At 36.1% G+C, this 22270-nt stretch overlaps 1 protein-coding gene across 4 annotated transcripts in view; it reads left to right on the plus strand.

The window, feature by feature from the left end:
- LOC120429527 (RNA-binding protein fusilli-like) overlaps positions 1-22270 on the plus strand; it is a 146346-nt gene that overhangs the window by 88677 nt on the left and 35399 nt on the right. For all 4 annotated transcript variants that reach the window (XM_039594593.2, XM_052709148.1, XM_052709147.1 and 1 more), the window contains 2 exons: positions 7567-7656; positions 9665-9719. In XM_039594593.2, coding sequence (XP_039450527.1) covers positions 7567-7656; positions 9665-9719 — 145 coding nt within the window. The remainder of the gene's footprint in view (positions 1-7566; positions 7657-9664; positions 9720-22270) is intronic.

A 22270-nucleotide genomic window follows, 5' to 3' on the forward strand; every position in this document is an offset into this window, starting at 1 on the left:
TTGTTCATGCTTAAAACTATGATATTTATTTTAAAATTATGAATAAATACATGTTTTCTCAAAAATTATGTAAGTGAAAATTTGAAATGATTGTCCGTATTTAGAATTAAGTATTTCCTGTTATATTAGGTCACTCTGGAAAAGTTGTCGTAATTTGTCATAGACGATGCAATTTCCATAAAAATCGATCAATATACCCTTCAATTTACCGATTTTCACCTTGTATTCATTATGATTTCGAATAACATTTATAAATAAATTTAATAAAAATCTGACGAATTCAAATTGAGATATCTGAAAATAGACACAAATAAACACGAAGATATTTTCAAAAAATGTAATTGAAAGTGTGTTTCAGGTGCATTGTTCGATTATGCGCCAAAATGCGCCATTTGAAAACATTGCAACTTGAAAATAGGCTCAAAATCACTTAAAATTTTTTTTAACTCCTCAATAAAGGTTCAAAACATTTTGCTGTCTTCGGCAAAGATGTGTAATTTTATGTCATAAACAACTCTTCAGAACATAGTAGGCCGCTAAAATGCTAACATTTTAAGTTATCACCAAAAAAGTGCTTTTTTACCATTTTTGCAAAAATGGCGTATATCTCGAGTAGATTAAGAGCTACAAATTTGGCACCTTTGACAAACTTTCATGAAATTGTCTCCTCTACAACTTTGCCCCATACACCAAAACCCTACAACGTCATCCAACAGAACCCTCCCAGGAAAACCTTCCCGTAATTTTTATTACCAGTATCGAAAACAATGAATTTCGATACCCATATTGCCCCAAGTCGAATGGTTCGATAAATGTCCCCCCGGTAGAACCTTCCCTCAGGGCCATGGCCACTCCGGGTGTGGCCAATATCCTACCAGTTTGGTCCCAACCCCATTGCCTTAAATCATTCTGGTTTTCGAGTGACCGATCTAACAATCTTCGTTAGAACAGAATTCCTCCCAAGTTGGTGCACAACCTGTGTCTTTCAATGTGTGCATGTGTGTGTGAGCAATAAAATTACCACCGTCGATCCGTCTCTGACGGATTTTCGATCAAAACTAAAATTGTTCAGAGGCTATCTGTTACTTATATAGTTCGCATGAAATGTGGCAACATGGTGCAATATTCTCGCGTGACAGTTCCAAGAAAGCAGGAGACGAGGCAAAATTTGCACCATGTTGCCACATTTCATGCGAACTATATAAGCTAACAGATAGCCTCTGAACAATTTTAGTTTTGATCGAAAATCCGTCAGAGACGGATCGACGGTGGTAATTTTATTGCTCACACACACATGCACACATTGAAAGACACAGGTTGTGCACCAACTTGGGAGGAATTCTGTTCTAACGAAGATTGTTAGATCGGTCACTCGAAAACCAGAAGGAAATGGGGTTGGGACCAAACTGAGGGAAGGTTCTACCGGGGGGACATTTATCAAACCTTTCGACTTGGGGCAAAATGGGTATCAAAATTCATGGTTTTTTATACTGGTAGTGAAAATGGCCATTTTGACAGGATTGGCCACACCCGGAGTGGCCATGGCCCTGAGGGAAGGTTCTACCGGGGGGACATTTATCAAACCTTTCGACTTGGGGCAAAATGGGTATCAAAATTCATGGTTTTTGATACTGCACCCAGAACTGGACATCGGCATACGAGAGTATAAAGAGCACGATTCGGTAGTAAAATGTTACTGTGTGCGGACTGAGAGGATAAATCCCGAAACTACCGAGAGTACTTTACTCATGGGTTCAAAAGTTCATACATAAAAAAAAAACGAACCGGTACCGAGACTCGAACCCAAGACCTTCGGCATATTGATCCGTGCCTTTGCCGTATGGGCCACCATGGTTCGGTGACTGAGTGGTGGTCATTTGTCCATATAAGCCATTCAGTAGGATGAACTATTCCAATGAGCGAATGAACACGCGAGAGGACTATACTCTCGCAAAATAGCACTTTCCTCACACTTCTTTACGTGAGGACTATCCCCTTGTTCTTTAACTTTGGGTGTGGTAGTGAAAATTGCCATTTTGACAGGATTGGCCACACCCGGAGTGGCCAGTGCCTTGGAGAAGGTTCTACCGGGGGGACATTTATCGAACCATACGACTTGGGGCAATATGGGTATCAAAAATCATGGTTTTTGATACTGGTATTGAAAATGGCCATTTTGACAGGATTGGCCACACCCGGAGTAGTCATGGCCCTGAGGGAAGGTTCTACCGGGGGGACGTTTATCGAGCCATTCGACTTGGGGAAATATGGGCAATTTATATCCACAGAGGTGCCATTGAATAAAAATATTTAATGAGAATTAATTAGGTATTCAGGATTAAATAAATTGGCAAAGAATTAAAAAATATAAATAAAAATAGCATGATTTTTTGAGTTTTGTACAAAGTTCTTTGTCATATTGGTCATGTAGAACATAACCACCTGCACCTTTTTTTGAAAAGGACCTATAAAATATTGTCTTTCATATGTTTATAGGACCCATGAAAAAATCTCTAGACTTGAAACTCTCAAACCAAAAAAAAAGCTTAATCTTTTTTAAATCTTGGTTTTTTAAACGAAAATTAAATGAATTGAAATCAAAGTGAAACAACAGGATACGGTGTAAAAAAATACATCTACTTTTAACCATGGGACTCCCAAGTTGGGAGTTTAGGTGTTAAAGTCTAGTGAAAACGCATGGCGTTGCGTTTTTATTAAATCACCATCATTGTGCAGTGGTGTTACTAATTTGAGGTTTGCTCTCCCTCTCTTTTTTTCTGTTTGGATTTTTAAAGCAAAGGGAATGAGCAAGTTGCAGTTTGAATTGGGAGGGAGAGAGAGAAAGAGTCTGAACACTTGTTGCGTTTCAGAAAATGTTGGTTTTGGGAAAGTTTTGAAGTATGCATCGTTGTGAAGATAAATATCGATTTGAACATTACAAAAAGTGATAGTCCTGAACCATGCTTGAGGTCAAGCCTTCAACCCCTTTCCCATCCCGAAAAAAAAATTAAGGCTCAAGGTTATACCATCGAATTTTTTTAAATGAAAAATGATGATTACAAATAATTATGTGTTTTTTTTATGTTTTTTTACTTTGAAATTTTGAAATAAAAAAATGACCTTATTTGGTGTCTGCATTTTACTAAATCAATTTTTTTGTAAGTTAGGTAAGGCAGCTTTTTATTTTACGTTTCGCAAACACGTTGAATATTATTTGCTGTATTTTTTTAAATTCTACAAAAAATAACAAAACTACATATTTTCAATTAAAAACAAGTTTTAATATAAAATTTCAGGCTATGCCAACTGTACATTCAAAATATCTTTAAATTCAATTTATGATGACAAAAATAAAGTCCGTTTTCAACATGCATTTCCATCGCTTTAGTGGCAGAAATATCTAATTTGATTTTTTAAAAGTAATTCTCTCCAATTTCCGATGATTTTCGCGCATTTTAGTTAAAAAAGGCACCGTAAAAAAGGTACCGTAAAACGGGGTGACCTTGATAGCCGGGGTGGCTTTGATAGGTTTGCGATTTTTCCGCAAAATGAAGAGTACAATTAAAATACGTACGGAATGGTTTAGAACCATATTGACCGTGGTAGAGAAGTGTTCAAAGTACCTCAAACAAAAAAAACTTTTCATAAAATTTTGAAAAGTTTAAAAAGTTAGTTAGGGGAAGGTGGGGCAAGACTACCATATGGGGCAAGAGGAACAATCGCTCGTACGGCCGTAATTTTTACAATTTTGATTATTTCCAGTATGAGACATTGTTGCTAGCAGTGCAATTATTCGATTCTACTACCACATAACCGCCAAAATAACGTAAACGCCACGGGGCATAAGATTTAATGAAGTTTTTTAAAAACCTTTGTTTTCTTATAATATTTGGAAGGTACAACATAAGGGTTAGGGTTCGTTTTAAGGCTCATTTTATCAAAATGCAATTTTTCCTAGATCAGTAGTGTTTCAACCAATGATTTGCACCTATTAGAAAGTATGATTTGATTTTTGGTTATTTTTGTTGAGAGCTTTTAAAAAATCTTGTTCAGGTGGGGCATGTGTACCATATGGATTTTTAGTATGGAAAAAAATACGAACTGCTGCAACAACATATTTTATTGGGAAATAAATAAAAAAAAGTTCTTAAAAACTGATAAACAATTGTTAAAAAAAATTCCACACAATATTAAGTGATACTATGAAAATTTACTTTATTCATCTAAGTAATTATTTTATTCGTAAAAACGATCAAATTTTTAATAAAATATTATTATTTAACCTAAAAATGAAAGAAACGTTTCTAATACATTCAAATCTGATGTTTCAAAGTGATAGCAGTTCACTTGTTAGCAAATTAACATGTTTTTTCATGCATTGTTCCTCTTGCCCCAACGGGTTGTTCGTCTTGCCCCACTAGTTGAGTAGAACGGACGGAAAATCAAAAATTTTAAAATCAATTTTTAACATTGAAAAACAGGATTTTTTCAAAATTTGTTCTATCAAAGTCTTAGTCAAGACCTGAAATAAGATGATTATGAAAAAATCCGACAGATGTTTTAACGTTTTAATGGGTTTTAACGAGCATTTCCTTAGCTTGTTACACTTGCCCCACTTTCCCCTAACTATGGTTGAGAAAATGTTGATGAAAGTCATTATTTTAAACTTCTCAAAATGTCATGATCTTCTCAATGAACATGATTTTGAATCGGAAAACGGAATGCATTTTCGGGTTCGGTGGACAATTTTCCGCTAGGAAAATGTTTGATAATTTTGTAAATAATAAATAATATGTGATTAAAAAAAATCTCCGTTGAACAAATTTCATGTTAAATGGAAAACTTGTGATTGGTGCTTCGAATTTAGTATGAAATGCAATTTAAATCGATAGTTTTATAAACAAAACTCGTTTTAACAACATTCTTGCAAAATTCCGACTTTTTAGCAATTTTACCTGAAATTTATATGTTTTTTTTTTGTTAAAAAGCTTATAAACTTAGCTAACTATATATAAATATGGATTTTTTTTTCTTAAAACTATATCAGCTACTCTATTGATGGTACATTTAACGTACAAATAAATTTTGAACATCTTAAATATGATTTTATTATGAAAACTCATGACTATCAAAGTCACCCTGGAATTTAAACTAAGAATTTTTAACGTAACTATTTTTCTGAACTTTTTTTCCAAAATAGTGCATTGACTTGGTGTGGCGTACCCTAGTACATGTTTTAGAAATAATTATCTTGAGAAAACCCTTTACTGTTGGAAAATATTCCAGAAACAAATTGAAATCCTATCAAGTCACCCCGGCCTACGGTATCATTTTCCAAATTTTGCTTATCTCGACAAAATGAACCCTATAATTTCGGTAGTAGTTACCGGATTTTTAATAATATTAAAAATAAAAGCATCTCAAATTTACCAAATAATGAGATTTATAAATATTAAATATTTGACGTTTTTGTTCCCCTCTTTTTAAAATTCAAACATTTTAAAGCTTATTTACAAACTTTAAATTTTGGAGCCCCAAAAAAAGATTCTTCAGAGAAATCGATTTTATCGAAAATTAATTACATTTTGATATTTTTACAGTAACAGTAATGTGTTTGACTTTTGTGAAACGTTTTTTAATAAAGAAAAATTAGAAATATTTTTTTTGCATTTTATTACTTTTCGCACGACCTTGTTAAGAGCCGAGAACAAAAAGATTAATTAAAATTAAAATTTTGCTGAACTTATTGAAGTTATTGTTTATTTATTGTACAAAATGTGTACAAAGCTCACGTACGCGACAGGCAATGGGTGAAATATAATAATTATTGCTGTGTTTACATGAAATTTCCTAAAATGTCGTATTTCCAAAATACAGTCCCAGGCTCCATTATCCGAAGGCTTCGGAAAAATTTCACTTCGGATAATCGAATCAAGATTTTTTTTTCTTTGTCTTTAATGTAAATTAAAACTTTAAAATTCATTATGGCGGCCAAAATGGCGTCGATGTTATTAAAAATATATATATTTGGTATGCTAAAAGGCAATCAACAACTCAAATTTGGCTAAAATTAGGTTACATAACTCGAATTTAATGTTTAAAATTAGAGAATGAAAAAAATGCAAAGATTTTTTTTCTTCATGATTCAATTATCCGAAGTCCCATACAAACCTTCGGATAATCGAGGCTTCGGATAATCGAGTTTGAACTGCAATCAAATTTCTAGTTTTAGAAGATACGCAGTTTTGTAAAAAAAATAAATAAATTTGTGCCAAATTATGTTTTATGATACCCACTTGAAATAATTGCAAAGGATTTAAGAAATTGCTGGAACATTTTGTTTATTGAAAAAAAATATCGAAATTTAAAAGATATCAATCAGAAAAAAAACTTTATAAATAATTGAAAAATAATTTTAATTTGCAATGCAAATTATTTTTATAAAGATCCGATTATACAATATTAAGATGCACTGCACTCCATTGGAATCCCTTGCCTATATAGTACTCAATCAAACCAGCTCACAAACTCCAAACACCCGCGCACATGTGGGTGACACTCCTGCGACTCCAATCGGTTGCTGCAGCGCTGCTTAAATGAGTCAACAAACCACTTGTTTGGAGCAACTCGATCATCACACATCACACCGATTAGGCGCAGTCAAATTAGAGGAATTAAATGTTGTAGTGATTGAATTGTGATCAAAGTGAGTTTTAAATTACTTAAAAATAGGCTTGTGACGAAAAAACTGTATAGTTTTCTAAATTTGGAGGCACCCAAAAGCGCCAAGTTGGCTAATTAAGCAATTTTTAGCGCTCGCGCGACGCGTAAATGTTTGCTTTCATTCGCTGGGGGATTCCACGATTTATTTATTTATTTATTTGCTCGTTTTGGAATTTTATATCTGTCTCGAATCAGTTTAGTGACGGATGTGCTCTGCCTATAGTCAAGTCATCGACAGTTCCGCAATCCATTTTAAGGTGAAGTGTGTTTTGCAGTGGTGAATTTAAATTGTGGGTTTCGAAATGCATTTGAGAAGTCGGTTTCCCAGAGGTTCTCGAGGAAGATCTTTAGGCGAATTGAGTCAAAATAAATACGCTCCAAATGCACGCAAATGTCGACTAAGGATAAACAATGCGCGGATCAAGGTGCGGTCACTCAAGTGCTACCGAAATTGGACACAACCCCTCTTGTAATTGGCAAAGCCCGGGATCACGAGCCAACCTTGTCTAGCCACCAAAAAGAGTGGGAAATAGTCTGGGCGAAAGTTTTTATTGCATTTTGTTCGCCATAACTTGTCTAATATGTACATTAGGTTTGCGGCAAAGTGTCATTTACACTGAAGTTGCGTCGTGCCCTGGGTAGAGGGTGTCGAATTACCCCCCTGTCTCGTAGACATCGTAAAAGTTGGGAGATGTCTACGGGCGACTTCGAGAGCGATAAGCAACTCTTAAAACAAGCACACAGTGATTTTGCAGACATTTTGTCGCGACGTAAATATTTCATCGACTATCAATTGATACTTATCTGTTTCTTCGATTTTTTTCTCGTTTTTTATTGTTTCAGATCTGGATCTGTCCACATACCAGGATAGTGAAATCTACACGAAAGAAGCCCGTGATATGGTCACAATCATCCAGCACATGATATCGTTAGGTGAGTACTAGTTTTCTTATAAAGCAATTTTCTTAAAATTAGTAATACAAAAAACGATCTTTTTTTTAAGTTAAATACTTTAATAAATTGTTGCTTTAGTTTAACTTTGTTTTTTTTTGTGAACGAAAATAGTTGCAAAAATTTTCTTTCTTTATGTTTGTTTTGCATTTTTTTAAATATTTCGTAAAGAAGTTTTCACCTATCATCCACTTTCTTTACATTGAACAGTTTTTTTTTTGGGTCTTTATTTAGGATTTTTCAAATGTTTGCCGTTCCGCTCCCTTATTTTTTTTTTCTTAAAAAAGCATATTGAAAATTTTACTGAAAATCAAAGAATGCGGTTTATAATTAATTAAATTTTGCATTGTAATCTCAACCAATTTTCAAATCATTTAATCCTGTACTTTGAAAAAGAGGCAGATATTAAATATCCGGCAGTATTGTCAAAGTTAACGAGCATTTAATACTAATTTATATAAATTTCAAAGGCCAAAAGTTTTATATTTGGTATTTTTTTGTGGTTTTTATTTTATTTTCAGAAAAATGTTCTAAATAAAATTCATTTGAGTATAAAAATATCTGGCAACACTATAAAAAGCTATGAGCACTTAAGAAAAATTTATTTAACTTTTCAAGGATGAGTACTGTTTATTTGTTTTGAATTTTTGACTCGATTTAGTTGTTTTTAGAAAGAGCATTAAAATAAGAAACAAATTACAAATATCTGGCGACACTTTTAAACGCCAGGACGCTATGAGCAATGCAGTGAAATTTAAATAATGTTTCATGTCGAGTATTGTTTATTTCTAGTTTTTTTTTTAAAGGTCCTATAAACATATAAAAGACAATAATTTATAGGTCCTTTTTTTTAAAAAAAAAACTCTAGATTTGTTTTAAATTTAAATATTTCATCGGCAATCAACTTAATTTCGATAACATAAGAAAAATGTTAAAAATAATACAGGAAGAAGAAAAATAACAAATATCTGGCAACGATTTTTTGTTATTTGAAAGCTAAGAGACCCCAAAAGAAATTTATAAAACTTTTTAAGATAAAAAGTTACATAAATTTATGACTGATTTGATATTTTTGAGAAAAGTATGCAAAGGACATTGAAATAATAAGAAAATAATATAAAAATTGGCAACACTGTTAAAGCTATGAGCACATAAGTGAAATTCAAAGATCTTTTTTGGCCAAGTATTGTACAATTGTTTTGAATTTTTGACTCGATTTTGATATTCAAGATAAATATTCAAAATAGCATATAAATAAGAATTTTCTTAATTTTTGACTGATTTGATTTTTTTAAGAAAACTATTTAAAAGGGCATTGTCATAAAAAGCAAATAATCCATTTCTAGCAACATTGTTGAAAGCCAATGACAAAGCCATCAGCTGTAAGTTTAGTCTAAATAGTTGATCAATTTTGATACAAAAAAGCAATTTTTTACGAGAATAAATATCTATCAACAGTTAACAAAATTATTATCACTTTATTGAAATTTATATAATAATTCAAACCCAAATTCATCTTAAATTTTGACTAGAACAAAATATTACTTAAAGATGTTCAAAAAAGTATGTGCACTTAAATAACTTTTCAATGACGAGAAGGATCTTGGGTTGCCATTTCCTGAATACTGAGACATTTTTTTTTTCAAAATATATTGATAGATTTTTCAAATATTTTTTGTGACATCTTGTTTTTGAATAAGCGATCAATTTTTGTAAATGAATAGTTATAGTGTTACAAGCAATATTTTTTTTGTACATTTGTTTTTTGTTGGAGTAAAAAAAGTGTTTAAGCTGGATTAACTTTTTTTCTAAAATACTCTGTAGGGTTAAACATATTATCATTATTGTAATTTAATTGAATCATATTTACTTTTTGAATATTTTCGTTTACCAAAAAAGTTCATTTGATTATTTCATAACTTTCTTTTTGCATCCTAGTTGTTTAATATACTTGTTAAATAAAATATATTTTCTTTCTTTCTCATTTTAGGTCATAAATTCGAAGCAAATGAAATAGTTAATTTAAATTTAGAACCTGGAATATGGTGAGTATTCGCTTTGTTTTCTTCTTTTCCCAAAACACATAACTTTTCAACACTTGCTCATTTATTACACCACACACACACCCTCATAAATTCGCTTTGTTTACATTCCACACTTGGTTATAACCACGCAGTACCCTTCAAAGCCACATACTGTTTTCCCATATCAAGTCGACTTAAACTCAGCCATGCAATCACAGCCGCCGTGACACTTGACGTCGTCAGTCGGTCGGCGTCGGACGACGCCGTAAGTGAAAACACATTTTTCCTTCCCAGAGAGAGAGAGTCAAGTTTCCTTCATGTGTGTGTGTGGAAAGTTTCCCTTTAGTAGATTCCCAGATTGTTTTTTTTTTGCGATGATCGCAAGCTTTGTTTCAAGATTTTATGACTGGATTAGGGACAGTTTGGGCTAGAAACGCCTGAAAGTAGGCAATCGTGTTGAGGTTGTCTACCTTCAGGGGTACTCTTGGTGTAATTTTAGGCGGATTTTAGAGGGGTTGAGTCTTCATTCCTGAATTGAAAAATTAGAATAATGTTGATCATTTTACCCCAACGAACCCAAATTTACTGGTTTTGAATATAATGACCGTCATTATCTATCGGTTTGCCACTTGTGTGATTACGACGACGATGATGATGACGGCTCGACTCTGAGATTCATTAGTCGACTCTGGAGGGTCTGCCAAGCTATTTAAGCGTGCGCCGTATGGGATTCTTTGGGAGGAGGGCGCACTCTGAAGGTATAAGTTTCAATGCAAACCTCCTCAAGTGGACAAACTATAGGGGACCTATCATCAACCCAGTGTGTTTATGGCTGGATCACTCCCGTCAGGCAATCGTTAAGTGGGGAATTGATATGTGGTGGTGGAGTAAAAAAAGTAAACACCACACAGCGTCAAGTGGTTTTGTCGCAGCACTTCTTCCGGCAGGTTTTGCGGAATGTATCGATAGCACAACAATTCCGGTAATGGGTTGATTATAAACATTCCGTTTTACTTTTTGTTTGGTCATTTTAGATGGAGAGTGAACAATAATTTAAAAAAATGTTAGTTCAGATTTTCATCCATAGATGCCGCGTGCATCCTCTGTCAATTTCCCAACATAACCTCAACAGTAAATCCACCTTTGATGGAGTCCCTCACTAGATAGCGCCACCCCTGGTTGGTTCGGTGGTTATCAGCTTTCGATTGTAAACATTTACTACTGGGTACAAATATAAGGTTCTCTCTACTACGAGATAAGCGCCCCTCAGACCGCGGCAAGTCACAATCGTTGGCGGCTCAACCTTGCTAGATAGTATAAAAAATGGCATATTTCACCTTCAGTATGCAACTTCAAGCTATGGTGCTGCATCAGGTGCAGAAGGGGACGACTCTTGAAGAACCTCGCTTCTGAAGAGTGTCAAATATTGACGGAAGAAGCGCGCGTTACATCGGCCGCGGTCGCGACCGGCACTTTACGGTGGCGATTTAAGCTTGTGAGTTGAGATTCTCTGTTTACTGTAGACACTGACGGGAAACTGGTAGTTGAGAGTTGTGCATTCTGGGGTGCGCGCCGACTGGTAAGCTGACACTCTTTCTCCCACGTACAGGGATTGGCGTTGGGTCGATGGGAATTGTGTGGATGACATAATTTTGACGAGAAATGATGAATCAGATGTTGAGAGTAATTATTGCAGAATAAGGTTGTGTTTTTTTAAAGAAAATATAAACACTTTATGGTTTATAACATATTTTAAGCAAGAGATTTTTTTTTAGTTTTGCCTTCCTCACCTTACTGAGGAAAGGCTATAAAATCACTCGAAAAATGAACATATTAATTTGACCTCGTAGACCCACCTTCACGTATACATATCGACCCAGAATCATGTTCTGAGCAAATGTCTGTGTGGATGTGTGTAGGTGGGTGGACAAAAAATTGTCACTCGATTATCTCCGGACTGGATGAACGGATTTTGACCGTATTAGTCTCATTCGACCCGTCTTGGGGTCCCATAGGTCTCTATTTAAAATTAGCAAATTTAGTTAAGGATTTCAAAAGTTATGCTAAAAAAACGATTTTGGCGAATGTCCGGAAGATTGTAAAAAGGGTGGTTTTTGCAAGAAAACCTATCATGTTATACATTTTCAAAAAGGTATTAAAAAGACCTTTCCAATGAGCCCAAAACATTGAAGATCTGACAACCCTATCAAAAGTTATTAGCACTTAAGTGTTATTTATGCACTTTTTGGAGGCTGGATCTCAGATATTTCAATAAAAATGATGTCCGGATTCATCATGCGACGTGTCGTTAGTTAGATAATCGAAAAACCTTTCAAATGAGCCTAAAACATCGAGGATCTGACAACCCTATCAAAAGTTATTAGCACTTAAGTTTTATTTATACACTTTTTGGAGGCCGAATCTCAGATATTTCAATGAAAATGATGTACGGGTCCCTTATGCAATCCGTCGTTAGTTAGATAATTGAAATACCTTTCAAATGAGTTTAAATTATTGAAGATTTAACAACCCAATCAAAAGTTATCAGCACATAAGTTTTATTTATACACTTTTTGGAGGCCGGATCTCAGATATTGTGATAGAAATATTGTCTGAATCTTCCATGTGAACTATCGTTGAATAGGTTTTTTATCAGAACTTGCCGGTGAGCCAAAAATATTGAAGGTCTGCGAACCCTATCAAAAGAAATGAGTAATAAAGTTGATTTGTTAAACATGATAAGGGGGAATGTTGCTATTTTTACTAAATGTATTGACTTTATGAATGTGAGGAAGGCACCAACCACCTAAAGGTGGATTAAGTAACGTTTTCGTGTACTACATCACGTAGATGTTGATGTTCCAGAAGATGATAAATTTTATATATCTTAAATTTTAAATGTTTTGGCTCAAAAAACATATAAATAAATAAAATGTGATCGCAGTATTTTTCAAAACACGTTAGGCTGAAATTTTATCATTTTATTTAAACTTCACACTTAAAAATTTAAAAAGCAATGAAGAAAAACATCGAGATTTATATTGAACTACAATTCTCTCAAATGAAATTCTGCATAGTTCAGACTCGATTGTCCGAAGATTTCTTTGGATCTTCGCGAAATCGAATATTTTTTCTCTTTTTTTACGTTACAAGCATTTCTCAATATTTTATCACTGCCATTTTAACCGCCATCTTGGATTTATGTTTTCCAAATCACTGTAAATCATTTTTGGGGTCATATTTGAGCTCGAAAACAAAACACAACAGACTGACAGAAAACGTGTTTTTCGTGGTTTCAACCACCCGGAGATTTGATTATCCGATGTAAAAAATTTCCGAGAACTTTGGATTAAACTCTTCAATTTAAGAAAAGTTTTTGAAGATATTGCATCCCTATTTAAAATTATAAGCACTTATAAAAAAACTTTTCAAAAACATATCGAAAGCCGATCAATGTTTGATGAAAATAACAACCAGAATCGTCTTTTTTATGTATCGTTATGAAGTTTTTTACAAGACCATAGCTATTATTAGTACAGATTTTAGATCTGGCAACATTGTATTATGCTGTGAGCACTTAAATTTAACTAACTTCTAATAATGATAACATTATGAATGGTCGAATGAATGATTTATCGAAACTTTAAAGACCATTTCGTTGCGTCAAACAAATTGAAAATCTGGCAACGCTGCCAAATGTTGTGAGCACTTAGGTGAAATTGACATGATTTTATTTTTTTTAAATTGTTATCAATATTTACTGTAGAATTATTTTTTGCACATCGTTGTGAAATGTGTTTAATGTTCTGGCAACCCTGTAATGAGTGTCACCTGAGTTAAGTTTATACCGTAAAGAAGCATGATAATATTGTACAGGATTCTCTAGCTGCACTTCTTCATACGATTGTTTGAAAGGTTTTTTTGTTTAGTGTTCTGGCTACACTGTTTTTAAAATTATACAATACAGAAATTGTCTACGTTTTTAAAAATCGATTTTACATACCATTTTGTAATATCTTCGGTTTGTATCATTTCAATCAAAACAATATGAAAGGACTAAAGAAGAAGTAGATTAAATTTTCAAAACAACCTATCCCTCATGGGTTTCCTATGCAGATAGGGCTTTTGAAAATTTAATCGAGAAATGTAAACAATCAGTGCATCCTGCTCACGTCAGTTGATGTTTACATAGCAATTTGCCAAAATTCATTATTTTAACACCTCGTCTTTGGTCATTTACATTGTTTTGCTTGCGACAGCCTATATGAAGTCTCCATACAAATTTGATGCGCCCCATCAAAAAGAGCTAAAAAAATTCGAAAATATGTTTCTTGAGTAGTTAGTTTCTTGAAAATTTAGTGTCTCCGGAGACTACAGAATATTTCTTTAAAACATGTTCCATTCTGAAAAATGATTCCTGAAAAACTCGATTTTGAAAAACTGATTTTTTTTTCATAATTGATTTGCAAAATCTGTCTTTATTTCTGGTGTTGATAAAAATTTTGTCATGCTAATTTATCTTTATTTCAAATTTGTTTTATTTTAATCTCATATTTGCAAAATTGTTTTAAATATAAAAATTGAATTTTTTTTCCAACAAAAATTCTATAGGGGACATTGTAAATTTTGTTTAAAATGTTTCAAAAGGTTCCCAAATTCTTTTTTTTTTTTGATCTTCTGTCATATAACATGATGACATTTTAAAACATTTTACCATTTTTGTAGAAAATAGTTTCCAGAACAATTTCCCGAAAAAAAGTATAAATTTTGGTTCATTATAAACAGAGATTTGCCCAATTTAAATATTAAATGTGTGATTAAATTAAAATTATGGTAGAATAACTGTAATTATGTATACATTTGGTTATAGCTTTTGTATTACAAGAAATAAAAAAATTAAAATTAAGTTTTTGTATCAATATTTTGAACATCAGGCTTACAAAATGTTTTTGCCTTCCTCACCTCACTGAGGCAAGGCTATAGAATCACTTGAAAAATGAACTTCTTAAATACACCTCCTAGATATACCTTCACGTATACCTATCGACTCAGAATCAAATTCTGAACAAATGTCTGTGGGGATGTGTGTAGACACGATTTTTTTTCCACACGATTATCTCAGAACTGGCTGAACCGATTTTGGCCGGATCTGCCTTATTCTGTTCGTTTTGGGGTCCCCTAAGACCCTATTAAATTTTATTCTGTTTAGTGAAGTACTTTTAAAGTTTTGCCATGAAAAAGTTTTTTTGTAGACGCAAAAAAGGGTGATTTTTTGCATAACCTCAAAAGGCCGGGTCTTTTTGTTTACGTGCGAGAGTCGCACCAGATGCGAAACGCCCGGTTGCCACATTGCTTCAAATGAGAGTCTGCATGTTTTCTGGAAAAGTCTGTATCAGGTATATATTAATTTTAATTTCTTATTTTCATTATTTTTTGTTAATGTGAGGAAGGCACTACCCACCTAAGCGTGGATTAAGGAACGTTTTTTTAATATTGACTTGCAAAGAATGTAAATTATTAAAATAGAGTTTCACCTTATGTTTTTAAATCTACGTATCTTGAAATTTTCTTAGTTTTTTAAAGCAATTTCAAAAGGGCTAAAATCGTATGATTTGGTTTTAAAAAATTGTTACTCGTGATTTGCATTGGTAAATTTTCTCTTAATTTAAAATGAATTGTTAAAAAAAACATCAAAACACGGGATAAAATCCGTTTGCGATATCATGAATTGTAAGAAATTTCGTGTTTCATGCATAATTGTTCTGCAAGCCTGTCTATACGATTTTCAATGCGAATAAATGCAAATAATCATAACATGGAGAATTGTTCCCTTATGTCGACTAATCACTACACAGCTCTCAGGTGGACAACATTCGGAAGCCCATCGAGTTGCGGTCAATTTAACTTTACACCATTGTTATCCGAGCATTCGTTGGTGAAGGTTGTCTGAATCAACATGACTCGTCGCGTCCCGGCGCAAAACGCCGGCAATATTGCCCTACCTGCGGCTCAAGCAGGCAAAAAAGTGGGAATTTCCAAAAGGAAGGTTGAGGCCTCAACTGATGGCCAAAAACCGGGAATTTCCAAAAGGAAGGTGCTTTTGGAAGTGACATCGAACAGCAAAAAGACGAAAAAGAGCGACGGTACTGTACCGATGGATGAGGAGGAGGAGAACTCTTCATCGCACGAGGAGCAGCTATTGAAGAACAACAAGTTTGCTGGACTGCCTGACGAGGACCAGGTAGCGGAAGCAAAGGAGAATGAAGTGAAACAGCGAAAGGAGAAACTGCCTCCTTTTTATGTGCGGCAATCAGCAGCAACGATCGACTTTCGAGCGGGGCTGGTTGAACTCATCAAGTCTGGGAAAGTCCAAGGCAACATTCGTCTGTGTCAAGACGGATTTAAGGTGCTGGTGCAATCCAGGCAGCACTATCAACTGGTCAAGGATTACTTGACCGAAAACGAGGCGGAGTACTTTACCCATGATGTCGTCATGGATAAGCCGTACAAAATCGTCGTCAGAGGTCTGTACGACATGCCAGTGGAGGAATTAGCTGCCGAGCTAAAAGTTTTGAAACTGGATGTGTTGGCCGTGCACAAAATGAGCCGACGCAACAAAGACATCAAGTACCGTGACCAGCTCTACCTGCTGCATTTGGCTAAGGGATCGACGACGCTTCCTGAGCTGAAGGCAATTCGAGCGGTTTTCAACATCATCGTGTCGTGGGAGCGATACCGACCAGTGCATCGTGACGTCACACAATGCTTCAACTGCCTGGGTTTCGGGCACGGAGGTAAGAACTGCCACCTGAAGCGTCGTTGCGCCAAATGTGGTACCGATGCGCACATCACATCCCAGTGCATCCAAGATTCGCTGGTGAAGTGCCTCAACTGCAACGGTGAGCACTCGTCAACCGACCGAAAGTGCCCCAAGAGAGCTGAGTTCGTGAAAATTCGGCAGCAAGCATCGACGAAGAATCAGCCTCAGCGTCGTAGAACTCCTCCAGCCCTGGTGGAGCAAAATTTTCCACCTCTTCAACCGCGACGCCAGGTCCCGAACTTGGCACCGTTGCCGTTGGATCCCAGGAAGAGAGCTGAGATGAATCATCCACGGCCGGGTTCCAGCCAGGAGCCGAGACCGCCACCACCGGGCTTCAGCCAGGAGCCAAGACCAACCCAAGAACCAGCAGTTGAGGAAAATGGTAATGATCTTTACACCTCAACCGAACTCCTCAATATTTTCAAACAGATGTCCGCTGCACTGCGTGGATGCAAAACCAAGACCCAGCAGATTGAAGTGCTGACCTCGTTCGTCATCCAGTATGGATCGTAGGTCCCTCAAGCTGCTGAATTGGAACGCTTGCTCCATTAGGAGGAAGCACTTAGAGCTGGTGGATTTTCTTCGCGAGAAGGAGATCGACGTAGCTGCCATCACGGAAACTCATCTGAAGCCCGGTGAAAAAGTTTATCTGCAAAACTACAAGATCGCGACGCAGCTCGATAGGACCACCTCTGGAGGAGGAGGTGTACTTGTCGCTGTTCATCGTGATCTCAAGCCACGCCGGCTGCCACACTTCAAACTGGACATCATCGAGGCCGTTGGGGTGGAAATTCCCACTTCAGTTGGCCCAGTACTCTTCATTGCTGCATACTGCCCACGTCAGGTGAATTCCAGAGATGGTTCAGCAGCAAAACTGAAGAGCGATATCCAGAAGCTGACACGGCGGAGCGCAAAGTACATCATCGCTGGTGACCTCAACGCGAAGCATGAAGTTTGGGGCAATAGCAGGAGGAATCGGAACGGAGTGATTCTGCACAACGATCTGCAAAACGGATACTACAACGTTGTGAGTCCAGATCGTCCAACGAGGGTGGCTCGGTCTGGGAATCACTCAATCATCGACTTCTTCATTACCAATATGGCTGAGAACGTGGCTCATCCTGAGGTGTTTGAAGAGTTGAGTTCTGATCACTATCCGGTGGTTGTGGAGGTTGGAGCTTCCGTTACTCCGCAGCGGCAACCAACCCGGAAAGATTACCACAACGTTGACTGGCAGCAGTTTCAGCAAGTGGTCGACAGCAACATTGACTATGATCAACACCCGGAAACTTCTGCTGATATTGATTGTTCGCTGGAAATGATCCAGCAGGCTATCAACCAAGCAGAGGCTGCCAACGTTCGGGAGGTTCCTGTTAATATTAAGGTAACTGATATTGACGTAGATACTAAACACTTAATTAGACTTAGGAATGTTTATAGGAGACAATATCAACGGACTGGGGACTATGACAAAAAGATTTCAGTTAACAATTTAAACAAAATCATACAAGACCGACTTGACAATATCAGAAATCAAGAATTTTCAAAACATGTAAGCCAGCTTGGGAATTATTCAAAACCATTTTGGAAACTTTCAAAAGTTCTAAAAAACAAACCAAAGCCTATTCCTCCTCTTATTATTGAGGATTCTCCTTTGATTACATCCGAGGAAAAGGCAAATGCACTTGGGCTTCATTTTGTTAGTTCACATAATCTTGGCGCTTCCATGACCAGCCGTAAAGAAACATCAGTTGCCAATAGTATTTCAACAATCAATGACTCTACCTTTGAATTTCCTGCAGATTCCCATGTTTCTGGTGAGGAAGTCAAAGTTGCAGTAAAACAAATGAAAAATATGAAAGCTCCTGGCTTTGATAACATTTTTAATCTGGTGTTGAAAAAACAGAGTGATCAGTTCTTTCAACATCTAGCCAATATTTTCAATAAATGTTTGCAACTTGGTTACTTCCCCACCAATTGGAAACTGGGCAAAGTCATACCAATTTTGAAGCCTCAAAAAGATCCAACATCGCCAACAAGTTATCGTCCCATTAGTCTTTTGAGTAGTCTGTCCAAACTCTTTGAGAAGGTCATCTATTCAAGGCTTTTGGATTTTACCAACGATAATAATATAATTTTGAATGAACAGTTTGGCTTCCGAAAGGGACATAATACTGCTCATCAGCTTACGAGAGTAACTAAAATCATCAAGCAGAACAAGCTTGAGTCTAAATCAACTGCTATGGCTTTGTTGGATGTTGAGAAGGCTTTTGACAATGTTTGGCATGATGGTTTGATACATAAACTGTATTTATACGGTTTTCCAATGTATCTTATCAAAATTATCCAGCACTATCTTTCGGAGAGATCGTTCAGGGTTTTTCTGAATGGGATTGCTTCTGGATTATTCAACATTGATGCTGGGGTTCCCCAAGGAAGTATTCTTGGCCCACTTCTGTACAATATTTTTACATCTGATTTGCCTACTCTTCCTGGTAATGGTGTGTTGTCACTTTTTGCTGATGACACTGCCGTTATTTATAAGGGTAAAATAACCAGATATTTAGTTGGCCGTCTTCAGAAGGGTCTTGACGTTCTTTCCGAATACTTTGGCGACTGGAAAATTCGCATAAATGCAGCCAAAACTCAAACCATCATTTTTCCACTTTCCAAATCGGCCAGATTTGCCCCAAAGGATGATGTTTTGATTAAAATGAATGATGTTTCAATACCCTGGTCAAAGGAAGTTGTCTATTTAGGTCTCATACTTGACTCGAAACTATTGTTTCGGCAGCATGTAGATAAAATATTGAACAAGTGCAGCATTCTCATCAGGTGTTTGTATCCTTTAATTAACAGAAAATCAAAACTATCTTTGAAAAATAAGCTAGCAGTTTACAAACAAATAATTTACCCCGTTATTGAGTATGCAGTACCTGTTTGGGAGTGTTGCGCTAGAACTCATAAATTGAAGCTCCAGCGTGTCCAAAACAAGGTACTCAAAATGGTTTTGAATGTTCCTGGCTGGACAAGATCAAGTGAGGTTCATGAATTATCAGAAGTAAAAATGTTGGATCAGAAAATTCAAGAAAAATGTTTGAAATTCAGGGAAAAATGTGCTATATCTGAATACCCCTTGATTCAAGGATTGGTTTAGTTTATGGTAAGTTTAAGTTAGTTTTAGGTTAGGTTATGTTTTCTTAACATTTTTTTTCCTCATTGTACCTAGTGTTACAAAAATGATAAATCATATACTTTTAAAGTTAAGAAAATGAACAGTGTTTAAATCACGAAAAGCAAACTAAAGCTGAAGAGCCACAGCTGACCACTTATTATGTAAACCAAATGTAATTATTATAAGAAAGATTCAATAAAGTATATTTAATTCAAAAAAAAAAAAAATAACTTTACACCACAGAATTTCCCCTTTTCACACAACATGCGCGCGCTACTACAATTACCTCTGCGGAACGGATCTCAAAAACTGATATCCGGACATGAAGCTCATCCACAAAACTGCCCGTGTTGACAGTTTTTCCCCCTCTCCTACTGATCAGGCGCAGCTCTTGCGTACGCCAACCAGCTCGGTACATGTTTTGTGGTCATTATGCAGTTATGTTGTTGCGGTGCTCCTGCCTGTAAGCCTGACCACTGGGTAGTCACGTTACGTTCACGACCCCCACGGTTTGCTACTGGTTGGTTTGGCTGGTAACAATTACACCTCTCGCACTTATTACATTGAGTAACAAAGTGTCCCAAAGGGACGGTGGTACAGTGAGGTCGTGATAGTTTGACAACTTTCAAATTATCGTCCTTATTTCGATGTGGTGTTCATGAGATCAAAGTGGTCTACAAAAAAGATGTCAAACAACAAGGGTGCTACCGTACTGCCGCCGTCTGTTCCAGATTGTTGAGAAACAGTTGTTGAGGCTGTTGTTGATACGCTGCTGAGTCGCACCAAGCTCGATGACTTGAGCTGAGTGTTCTATAGCCCAACAGGTCTACCATAGTACAGAGCAGAGTCCACAACTTGGTGATACCAGCACCAGTGTGTTGAGTTGCTCATTCACAGTCGCGTTCTCTCGCAGTGCACAGCCACGTTACGGTCCGCAGTCCCGGTTCTAAAACAGAGGGACTATCCGTAGATTCCTCACCGTGTGTTCGGAGTGTTTGGCGCGCGCGCGTAAACCTTGGGACGTGTCATTCCGGTGGTCAGTGCTTGGACACGTTTTCCCGCCGACAAGATCCTCGCTCGTGTAATCGCGACCTGCACTTTTCGACAGTTCTTGGCGTTCAAGGCGTTGCGGTGCTTGGTTGTTTTGCTTTTGTTCTGATGATTCAAGTGAAAATATTGCTGCGCTATCAGGCGAACCGACCGAAAAGCTAAACACATCCAATCGAAGGCTGAAGTGTGTGGTTTATTTTTTGGGAGTTTGAACACCTTGGCTTCAAACGTGGTCGTGCCACGTACCTTTGTGGAGTAAGCCCAAAATTGGGATTAGCAAGCAGGACAGAGTACACAGTGAACAGTGTTGAAAGGTTGTGTTTTTTGGGGCGCCACGCACAAGTGTTTCGATTTTTTATTGCTGAACCATATCGCAGTTGAAGAGAGAGAGAGAGTAAGGTGATAAGTTGTGTGTTTGAATTGATTGGAAGAAGTATTGCCGGTTGGGTTTGGCTGTTACGTATTTGCCGTCTAGTTGGACCTGATTAGGAAGATTTGAGGTGTTGCCGCTGCAGTTGTTTGCATTCTAGCGGACATTTTTGAAACTGAAAAAGGTTTGTAAACACTGTTGAGAGCTGATACAGAAATGATCCAATAGACTTGGACACGTTTTAAGTAAAATACTTGTTCTTTTTTGCATTTTAATTCTGTCCATACTAAAACTGTACTGTAATACTGAAAAATACCCATCATTTTCTAAACTTAAATATGTTGAAATGTTTTCGAATATGTTGTTCATTTAAAATTTAAAATTATCTCAAAAAATCTAAATCATTCCTATTGTGAGCAATTCTCCAAAACTCAGAAATGGATTGGATTTTACATGTTTTGATGTGGTTTCCTATAACGCAAGAAGCCATTCGAACCGCTTAATTAAATGAATGAAATTTTTCGAAAATCTTTATCGATCGATTTGGTGTCTTCGGCAAAGTGATCTAAAATCTATTATCGGAGAGTTGACTGTCCACTAAAATCGGTTTTGAAGATTTTCGATTTTTTTACATGTTTTCAGTCCCTTTGACACCAAATTTCTATCTCATCACCGTTTCAGGCTGCAAATTATTGAAAAACACCTCTTTTTTCACATGTTCAAAAATGGAAGGGGTCGTACCGCCCCTCCGTCACGAGATATCAAAAAACGGACCTCGGATTCGTGATCAGGGACAAAAGTTACCCCTTAGGACAAAGTTTCACGCAAATCGAAGAGGGGTCGGGGCAACTGCTGTGTGAGTTGGCGGAGAATTACCCATTTAAGAACATAAATTTTATTAATTCTTTTCATTTAAGTTGTTTTATTTCATTAATCAATCAATCTTTAAAGCTTTCTGAAAAAACCCTTTTAACCTTTTGAATAAAATGTCTTAGAAATTGGTCACTTATCAGCACAATTTAAAAAGAAATTTAATATTTTTGTTTTGCTTAAAAAATTGTGCACTTTAAAAATAACGAATATTCTTTTTTTTTGCTGGAAACTGTTTTTTAAACCACTACATTTCACAACATTTTTTTTGCCTGATCTTCTCCGTG

Source organism: Culex pipiens, chromosome 2 (assembly GCF_016801865.2).
Source record: "Culex pipiens pallens isolate TS chromosome 2, TS_CPP_V2, whole genome shotgun sequence".
In the NCBI taxonomy this organism is placed as follows: domain Eukaryota; kingdom Metazoa; phylum Arthropoda; class Insecta; order Diptera; family Culicidae; genus Culex; species Culex pipiens.